The sequence below is a fragment of the Phoca vitulina genome, unplaced genomic scaffold, assembly GCF_004348235.1.
Source record: "Phoca vitulina isolate PV1807 unplaced genomic scaffold, GSC_HSeal_1.0 scaffold2, whole genome shotgun sequence".
In the NCBI taxonomy this organism is placed as follows: Eukaryota; Metazoa; Chordata; class Mammalia; order Carnivora; family Phocidae; genus Phoca; species Phoca vitulina.
Window position 1 is genome coordinate 85,130,600 of NW_022589705.1, and position 10,195 is coordinate 85,140,794.

Here is a 10,195-nt window from a genome sequence, read left to right on the forward strand (position 1 = left end):
AAGAAAGGAAGGAAGGAAGAAAGAAAGAAAGGAAGGAAGGAAGGAAGAATAGTACCATGCCTCTTAGGAACCCACCATCAAGCTTTTTCGCATCTTCCCGTGACCGCAGGTGCCTCCCTTCCCAGCCTGAATCAAATGCTCTCCTTGCTTCCTGGGACATGTTTCTTTTGCAGACCCCATGTACGAGCTTCTTTAAACAGAGGCTGTGAGGTGTTTTCTGACACCAGCCAATTCTCTGATACCCGCCGAGTATCCAACAATTCGATTCATTTCTGGCACTTTCTATCTGGTACTGGTGTCATATCCCACCAGTTAAAGGGCTCTGTTCCATATGACTGTGCCCACTTCAGACACAATCCTACCACCCCCTTCCTCTGGTTTGATAATTTGCTAGAATGTCTTGCAGCACTTGGAGATACACTACTCATGTGTTTTTTTGTTTGTTTGTTTGTTTAAAGATTTTATTTATTTATTTGTCAGAGAGAGAGGGGGAACACAAGCAGGGGGAGTGGCAGAGGGAGAAGCAGGCTCCCCGCTGAGCAGGGAGCCCAATGCGGGACTGGATCCCAGGACCCCGGCATCATGACCTGAGCCATAGACAGACACCCAATGGATTGAGCCACCCAGGCGTCCCAAACACTACTCATGTTTACCAGTTTATTATATAAAGATTCAGATGAACAGCCAGGTGAAGACATACACGGGGTGCACAATGTAAAGACTCGCAGATGCCATTCATGAGAACGGCAGGTCTGGGATGGCCGGTAGAGACCGTTCAGCAGCCCCTTCTCCTTCTCCAATTGGACAAACTGAGGCCCAGGCCATGCAGCAAGTTAATAACACAGCTGGGCCTAGAACCCAATTTCCTCGTCTGTCAAATAATGAACAGCCGGTATTTATTGAGAGTCGCCGACATGCCAAGGGATCAACCTTGGGGGGCAGGTGTTCTTAGGATGCCCCCTTTAGAGATGAGGAATCTGAGGCTCAGTTAAGGGAAGGAAGCTGCCCGAGGTCTTACAGCTGCTAGAACCAGCACCGGGCAGGAGGTCACTGGGAAATTGCTGCTGTCTGGGAACACAAGGTTTTTGTCTTGCTCTGGAATTGAAAGGATCTAAGTCATCTAAAGCAGAGTTACAGGAAGCAAGAAATTGTCAGCAGCTGCTTCCACATCCCAGTGGGGGCAGGAGGAGGAAAACCCCTTCATATGGACAGTGGCCTCCCCCCACCCCAGCTGAGAATCAAGGGAGCAGCTTTGTGGGGTACAGCCAAGAGCCGGAAATGTCAACCCTGTCATCAGCAGCCTGAGGGGGGGAGGAGCAGTCTGAGGGGGGGGGGCGGGGGGGGGGGTGCCCCAGAATGGGGGGAGGGGAGGAGGTGAGCCGGAGCAGGGTCTCCCACCAGCTTCATGGCGGGAGCCCTGAGCCTGAGCAGAGAGGAGGCCAAGAGACGTGAACTGAGTCATCACCATTTATTCCAGGTGGGCTGCCTTTCGTCCCATGCTGGGTTGTCACCCTTCTGTCACCCTGTGCCTTTAGGAAAGTCTGTCACACACAGTCGCTGCATGTCTGTGGTGGTTGGGGACACGGATAAGGAGGGAATAGGGGTCATGGTGGCCAGGCGGGGCGGGGGGGGGGGGGCCCCAGGGAAAATGAGAGGGCGAGAGGGGGGGGGGGGGGGGGGGGGCGGGGGGGGGGGGGGGGGGGTGCCCCTGAGAAAAAGTGACAGCCAGAGAAGGTGGGGGAGCAAGGGGGGGTCTGAGAATTGGACCCAGAGTGAGTGGTGACAAGAGACCGCAACAGCCTCCCGGGTTCCCTCAGAAAAAGTGGGAAAGGCTCCAAACTTCCCACGGCACACGGATTGGAGGTTTGAGCTGTCTTATTTGATTATTACAGGAAAAGGTACCCCAGAAGGCTGGAGGGCTTGGGGGTGTACCTGTTACCTGTGGAGAATGCTCAGCACGGTGTCTCCACTCAGCGAATGCTTTATCAAGGACAAAGCGATGGTGGCCCCAGTGGCAGGAGGTACCGCGGTTGACAGGCAGATGGGAGCCAGATTGCTTGGGTTCAGAACCTTGCCCGTGTTCCTTCGGGTGAGTTACTTCACCTCTGCCCTTCAGCTTCTCATCTGAAAAATGGGGGTGCTAGTCCTATCTACCTCATCAGGTCGGAATGAGTGATAAATGAGTGAATGCGTATAAAGCACTTAGCACAGTAGCGTGGCCAGCTTCCCCAGAGAAACAGAACCAGTAAGAAGAAATACAGAGATGTCTTAGCCTATGTCCGAGTTATAATACCAAAATTCCACCGACTGGGAGGCTTAAAGTAACAACCATTTATTTCTCACAGTGCTGAAGGCTGGGAGTCTGAGATCAAGGTGTTGGCAGCCTTGTGTCTGGTAAGAGCTTGCTTCCTGGGCACAGAAGCCCTTTCTTGCTGTGTCCTCACGTGACGGAAGGGGTGAGGATGCTCTCTGGGGCCCTAGCTCCATGAGGGCTCCACTCTCATGATCTACTCACCTCCCAAAGACCCCACCTCCAAACACCACCCCATGGGGGCTTAGATTTCAACATACAAATTCTGGAGGGACACAAACTTTTAGTCTATAGGTATATAAATATACATGTGAAGAGATTTATTATTAGTATTGGCTCATGCAATTACGGAGGTTAAGACCCAGGAAAGCAGGTGGTGTGGTTCAAAGGACTGAGAACCAGACAACCAATCGTGTAGATGCCAAGCCAGGTCTGAAGGTCTAAGAACCAAGACTGATGGATCGCTAGCCCAACTCGGGCAGGCAGAGAACAAATTCAACCTTTTCTGTTCTATTTTGGCCTTCAACAAATTGGATAATGCTGCCCTACACTGGGGTCTGCCTTCCAGAAACACCTTCACAGACACACCCAGCAATAAGGTTTAACCAGCCATGTAGGCACACCCATCCAGGTGACCCAGCCAAGGTGACACAGAAAGTTACACACAGAGCTGGGACACAGGACGCACTAGATACATACAGGCCATTATTATTATTATGGTTTTATGGATAAGGAAGCAGGGGTTTCACACAGCTGCGCTGGTAGGCTGCTGAGCTAGGGCTCAGAAGACACACACACAAAGAAACACACCTGATGTGTTGCTTTGCCAATTCCCGTGATGTAAGTATTCCCACCATGGCTGATTTCAAGCTACCAACAGTTTAACAACCCGTTCCCCAAATTCTGGAATATTTAACAAATCGGCTCTGTGAGCCAGTCTGAGCTGACCCCAGCACGCCCCTGCTGCTCCCCCCCAGCCTGCAGCGCATGAGAGCATTTCACAAACATTAGCTCGTCCTACAAGCCAGTGAGTCTACAAGGTCCCCTGAGAACCCCCCCTGCCCCTTTTACAGAACAGCAGATGGAGGTTTGGAGAAGTTCAAGCACTTACCCAAGGTCACAGCATGAGCCAGTTACTTGCCGTCCTACCTTCCTACGTCTTCTCCCTGCAAGGTGGTCGATAAACCTACATATGACCATGGTCCCCACCTCCCTTAGAGGGAATTTCCCAGGCCCCATGAAGACAGGAGCCCTGTCCTCTCCCACCTTGGCTGCTCTACCCCCAAATCCCTAACGTGGCTTGGCAGGAGGGAAGTTCTTGTTGGCTGGGGTTCCTGCCAAGCCACACCTGCCCCGATGCTTCTGAGCTCAAATCCGTCCCGGCTTGTACCTGCCACATGTGGGCTTGGGGAAGGCTGTTTTGGCAGCTGGTGAGCAGAGGGCCTTTATGCTTGAGTTTGCTGGGGGATGGGGGTGTGTGACTCACTGTGCTTGGGTGGGTGAAAGGCTGTAGCTAATGGGAGGGCCAGGACCCGGCCCAGGAGAGACTTTTCAGCCCCACAAGCAAGCTGGCCCCATGCCAGGTAAGGGCTCAGGTGAGTCACACTGCTAACAGTGGCCTGAGGCTGGGCACAGATGTCCTCCAGTCAGGGTGGGACAGCCAAGAAAGTTTCATGGCTCTTGGCTCTCGCTGTCCCCTGGACTAACGTGGGTGTCTCAAGCCAGCAGCTGCTGAGCTCACACTCGGGGTTGCCAAGCTCCGCTTGCTCCTTATCTTTGATGCTTCCAGGAGCCAGGCAACTGAAAGGACATGGGAACACCTGTCCCACCACCTCAGGCCCCAGGGGAGAAGGGTAACTGCTGAGTGGCAGGTGCGGGGGGTGGTTAATAAGCAGCATATGTGCTAATGGGGCAGCGTCCTCAGGTCTCTGGAGAAGGAGGATGTTCCCTCCATTCTGGGGTAGCCCAGAGGAATGAGATGCCCTCAAACTCCTCATGCCTGGGGTAGAGAAAGGGCCCCTGATGGATGTGGTGGGACACAAGAGGGGATAGGTAGAACTGCTGGGGTGGGAGATAGGGGGATGGGGGGGAGGGGCAAGGGATGATGGAAAGCCCAGCTGGTTTGGTAATGGAGCTAAGGAGCCAAGGTTGGAGCTGGACCCGGTGGGGCAAGGGTGGGGGCTGCTGTGGCTGGGGACTGTACGGGGCACCCACCCAGGACATTCTGAGACCCTGACATTCATCCCTGCAGTGCTAGGGAGGGAAGAGGCCGCCAGGCTTGCTGAGTGGTGGGGGATGGGGTTTGGTGGGGGACAGGGCTTCAGCTGCCCACCAGCCTGCGTCTCCAGGTTGGACCCCTCCCAGCTCCGCCCAGTTCCCAGGGTCACTTACTGTGTCCTCACCGAGTGAGAGGAGTGGCCCCCTCTGGATAGAGCCAGAACACCAGATTCTAATTCTGATTGCGGGTGAGCTTGGGTAAGTCTCTTGCCCTTTCTGTGTTTCAATTACCTCATCGGGAAAACCAAATACCTACCTCTCAGGGGTGCTGTGAGGATTAAATGAGAGGGTGGAAGGTCCTGGTGCCTAGCGGGTGCTCCACCCATGTCAGTCTCTTGGGGCTGGGGCTGGGCAAGAGGTAGGGGCAGGCAGCTTCCCCATACCCTCCTCCTCATGTGTCCTCATGCTTGGAGTCAGCTGGACCCTAACCAGCCGGCCTGACTCAAGACTGGACCCTGAAAGCCCAGGATCTAAGGACAGAACCTCCCCTCCCCACCCGGGGAAAGGGCTTTCAGTCTCCTTGACCCCACTTCTGGCCCTAAAGACCTCTGCAGCCCCCAGAGTACTTAGAGATCCCCTGGAGTTAGGGAGGCCAGAGAGGGACATTCTTGATCTTCTGGGACGCAGCCTGGCTTTCTGGGAAGATGGAGGAACAGCACATTCCTCCTAAAATAATTGTCCTGGAGTTATTTCCAGAGGCTCTTAGCGCCCAGGCCAGAAATGGCTAGTGATCCCGATGCCTGGGTACCTTCAGGACAAATGGGACAGAGGCCCTGCCCTCTCGCTGGCTGCCTGCCTGGCCCCCAGCCCAGAGCAGATCCAGGCCAGGCTGAGGCCCCACAAGGGAACTCTTAACACCACTTCCCTGGTCCACTGAGTTCCCCCACACCTTTCTTCCTCCTTCTTGGGGGCCCTCTGATCTCTCCTCTTGGCTCCCCATTTCAGCAACGATAACCACCCCACCCCAGGACCAAAAGGCTCACTGGCTGTGGGCTGGGGAGGGCCCACGCAGAGGTTTCCATGTTACAGCACTTGATGATCCTGGGTCTGGTCATTCAGAAACATTGGATTAAACCCAGACTGGAGAACCCTCTCCAGAACGATGTGCCCATGCTCTTCAAACACGTCCAGGTCACGGAAGACAAAAAACGGCTGAAGAACAGCTCCAGGTTGAAGGAAACCAAAGACACCTGAGAACGAAGGCCACGCGTGCTCCTGGCTTGGATCTTGCATGGGAAGAAGAGTTGCCATGAAGAACGTCAGAAGGGCAATCAGCAAAATGTGGATGTGGACCGTATAGTAGATGATCATACTCTCCCACAGCCCAACGTCCTGTATTTGGTCATTGTAGTGTGGAGGTGTGAGATGTCCGGGATGTCCCTTCGTCCTTGGTGTGGGGACTATTTCATGCTGGGCCTCACAGATGTGATCTGTTCTTCTCCCGGACCCAATCGTGTTCTGCCAGATCCTGGGTCAGGCCACGAAGCATCCGAGCTCCATCCTCCTCTTCGTCTTTATTGGAGAAGGGGGTACGGGAGCAGAGCTGTATGTCTTGTGCTTGGTATTATTCGATCCAGATGTCAGTTGGGGTAGGAAGCATAACCCAGAACCCTGGAACGAACGGGGTTCCCGTGATCAGTACAAGTTCTACTCAGTGAATGTAGATTACAGCAAACGGAAGAAGGTCCAGACTTCTAAATGAAATGTTTTACTAAAAAGCTGCTTAGAATGAAGGTCTTCCAGAAACCATCCGCACAACTTTCCGCTCATCCAGGAAATATTTCCCCTCTAAATGCATGAAATCATGTTGGTGCATCGTGTTGGGGTTTACACGGATTAATAAATATCTAAAACTTGAAAAAAAAAAAGAAAAAAGAAAATGTCTCTGTTCGTTCGGCATGTAGGAGATACACCCCCAAGTGTTCAGGGCTAAAAGATGCTGTTGTCTGTAACTTCCTCTCAAAATAATAATAATGTGTGTGTGTATGTGTGTGTGCGTGTGTAGTGATAAATGTGGCAAGAGCATTAATAATTCGTGGATTTGGATGAGCACTACGTGAGAGTTCATTGTCATAAGTTTTCAGGAAGTTTGAAAATTTTTCAAAATAAAAAGTAAAACTGTATTTTTAATATTTGAGAGAAGGACATGACGGAGGGAGGCTTTTCTTGGCAAATATGTCCTGAGTGCCCCCTAGGGACCAGGGCTGGGTAGAGGGCATGGAGCTTCTGAGATTTGCTGGCTGAAGAGTCCTCAGGCTCTGGCCAGAGCCCCGCGTGTAGGAGATACTCTACGCCAGGTCGCTGACCTCGGTGAGGAAGGAGAGACCATGCAGTTATGCTCAAGAATGGGTTACTTGAAGCGACAGCACTCTGGGGAGACTCAATATGTGTTTGCTGAGCCAGTGAGAAAAGAGAAGTGACTGATGCTGACCACGGCCGATGGGAGCTATATCAGGACCAGTATAGAACTTCCTGACTCTCTGCATAATTAAACACCAGAAAAACAACAAGGAACACTGGAAAACATCCACCCCAGTCTCGTTGTAAAAATAGGGCCCATCTGTCCTGGAGGGCTTAGTGTGGCGCGGGCCTGGAGGCAGGGGCCTGGCCAGGATGACCTCTGGAGGCCCCTCCCAGCTCTAGGATTCCATGATTCTATGACATGGCCAGCAGTCTGGAGTGGCAGCATGAAGGTATCCCCCGCGGAGAGCAACAGGAGGGCTAAGTCATCTACCTCCTAAAGACAGCGTGAGCATGGGAGAGGGCCCTGATGGCATATGGGGCCCAGCCAGCCAGGAAGGGAAGGGTGGGGCACTGTGGGGGTCAGCCCTCAGTCACCTCCTGCATTTCCGGAGGAGGAGACAGGGTGGGGTTGGACCTGGAAGGAAAGAGTCAAGGGTTTGTACATTCCACTCGGTTCAGACCCAAAGGACAAGGGCAGCTGAGGGCCGTGGGCTGGAAGAGGAGCAGACAGCTGTTTTCTGGGTGGGACAGGCTCAAATACTGCTCTGTTCTCACTAGGCAGAATTGGAAAATGAGCTCAAGCTGGCAGTACTGGGGGAGAGAAATCGGGCCTTCCCTCTGGTTGGGGGTAGGGGAGTATTGGGGAACCAGGGGACAATGGGGACAAGGAGGGGACTCCACTGCCCTCCTCCACAAGGAGGAGATGGGGTTAAATGGACTGAGCATCTTCTTGGCCTGGGCAGGCCTTAGTCTCAGTGAAGCACCCACATTCAGACCACAAGGAGTAGGAATCCCAATGCCCCCTCCTCTTGTGGAGTGGATGAAGAGACCCCAGATATCAAGACCAGATATCCTGGAAGGCTGTGACCTTACAAGGGCAGCCCCGTTGGTAGACTTGTCGTACTACCTCTGCCCCTCTCATTTGGGATTCCTAAAGTCAGGATCAACTTAACTATGAGGTTTAGCAAACACCCCTGTCCATCTGGTTCTCCCCATTAGGACCCCCATCCAGCAGGCAGAGCAGGTGTGGGGAGAACTCTTCCTTAAGAGACTGTGAAGGGGGCCAAAGTCACCCCGACATAGCATTGTCTTTCAGGGGTCATCAGACACACCCAAGATTGTACCTTGGCCCCACCACTTACAAGCTTGGAATCTGAGGCAAGTCACGTAATCTCTCTGAGACTGAGTTTCCCCATCTGTCAACCAGGAATAGAATAATGCCCACCTCCTTGATTCGTAGCAACAAGTATATGCAAGACACAACCAAAGGGCCAGGCGAGGAGAGAGTACATATAGTATTACATCACTTCCCAGATACATTTTCTTTTAGTATCAGGTGCATTGTGTTGTTGATGATTAGCTATTTAATATTACCTGGAAAGAAGGTCTCTCTCTCAGTGCTTGGAATTTCCCCATTAGAGATTCAGTCCTTGGCTTTTGTGGTCTTCCGGAGTCCTTGCTTAAAAGGCAAATGGGAATTTCAGAATATGGGCAAGAGCTAAAGGAACAAGGAGACTGCCCCACATTTCCCTAAGGGTCCTCTGACCTCGGTTGTTCCTGAGGTCTTGCCTTCCTCCCCATCTCTTGCTTTCCGAAGAATAAGATGTCTGTTTTCCAGTTTGAAAATCCCTGGGCCCAGGAGGAGGATGAGGAGTGGGAGAAGGGTGATGTTGGGGAGGCAGAGGGAACACATGCGGAGAAACGTGCAGGGAGGGGGGCATGGAGCCAAGTAGACCTGACTCAGCTGTCTTCACCAGGCCCAGGTAGCCAGCCTCCAGGTGAGCTCACAGTAGGTCAGTGCCACGAAGCTCATCTGCCCAGCAGGGATGATGTCTGGACGTCTGGTGAGCCGGTCCAACACTTCTAGCCACTTGAACCATGCCAACAATGTGTCCTTAGCCCAGACTCCAGGCTGGCCCCATGGCCCCAGCGTGACCCGGGCCAAAAGTCTCAAGCGCCCCCACACCCCGAGTGGCTCGGCAGAGTTCAGTACCTGCAGCAGCCCCTCCGAGCAGTCCGACAGCCCCAGCTCCCCCAGACTTCCAGTGAGGAAAATCTGCATGGGCCGCCCCTACAACTCCAAGTGTGTAGAGACCAGCCACCTCGCAAACCACCCCAAGGTGTCCAGGAGGCCCACTTGCCGCGGCAGCCCCCACCGCCTGCTCTGTACGGATCGTCCCTCGGGCCTCTGTAGCCCCACCTTCCTGGACCAACTCATCAAAGGCATCAACTACCTTGACAGATCCACCACTGCCTTCTATACCAACTGCCCCAAATCATCCCTGAGGCTGCCGAGGCTTGCCGCCAACTACCTGGGAAGCGCTGCCAACTCCATCCACCCGGACCACCCAGACCACTCGTTCCCCCGCAGTTACTCCAACCCCAGCGCCAGCATGGCTGCCTTTGACAACTCCGCCAACACGTGCATGGTGCCGTCCACCAGGGGTGTCAGCACCCTGCAATGTGTGGATGAGTCTGCCAACGCCAGTTACTCACGCCGGCTTCAAAGCCGGAGACTCACGCCTGAGCTGCCGCAGAGGCCAGGGATGAAGCTGCCTGAGCTCCCCTTGTTCGGCAACGGGATCTTTTCCTCAGGCCATCTGCCCAAGCTCTGGGAGGCAATCTGCTCGGGCTGCAGAGCCCCCGAGCCCATCTCCAAACCCTGTAGCTGGTGGTGACATCGACCAGGAAATGGGTACGTGTCCATCAGGCTGCAGTTGTAGAAAATAAATTGTCTGTGGCAAAATGCTCCTTCCAAGGCTCTGTTGAGGGGGGTGGGGGGGGGACAGCCATTTAGATTGGGGGTTATAAACTCAATGACCTATAGGGCCGGGAGGGTGGAAGTTAACGGGTGAACTGGGCTAGGTGGAGAGGAAATACTTGGTCTAAACCCAGCTCTCCAACGGGTTGTTGCTTTTTCAAGAGAAGCCAGGAATCTCATTTTTATATGCGAACAACAAATTCAAAAATGTCATAGTGCTCTGTGGGCCGAAGAAAAATACTTGCAGGTGGAATGTGAGGCCCACAGGCCTCAGTTTAGAATCCCTGGTTTATATATTGAATGGGTCACTGGGGAGTTTCCCCATGGGAAGAAATAGACTAGCTATCCATTCCCAATCCCTATTCCTCCTCTTGTGGTTTCAG

At 53.4% G+C, this 10,195-nt stretch overlaps 1 protein-coding gene across 1 annotated transcript; it reads left to right on the forward strand.

The window, feature by feature from the left end:
* Positions 1–8,880: 8,880 nt before the first annotated feature.
* Positions 8,881–9,793, forward strand: LOC116640924. Its single transcript, XM_032418140.1, has one exon. The coding sequence runs from the start codon at positions 8,881–8,883 to the stop codon at positions 9,727–9,729; it is 849 nt and encodes a 282-aa protein (XP_032274031.1). The 3' UTR covers positions 9,730–9,793.
* The last annotated feature ends 402 nt before the right edge of the window (positions 9,794–10,195 follow it).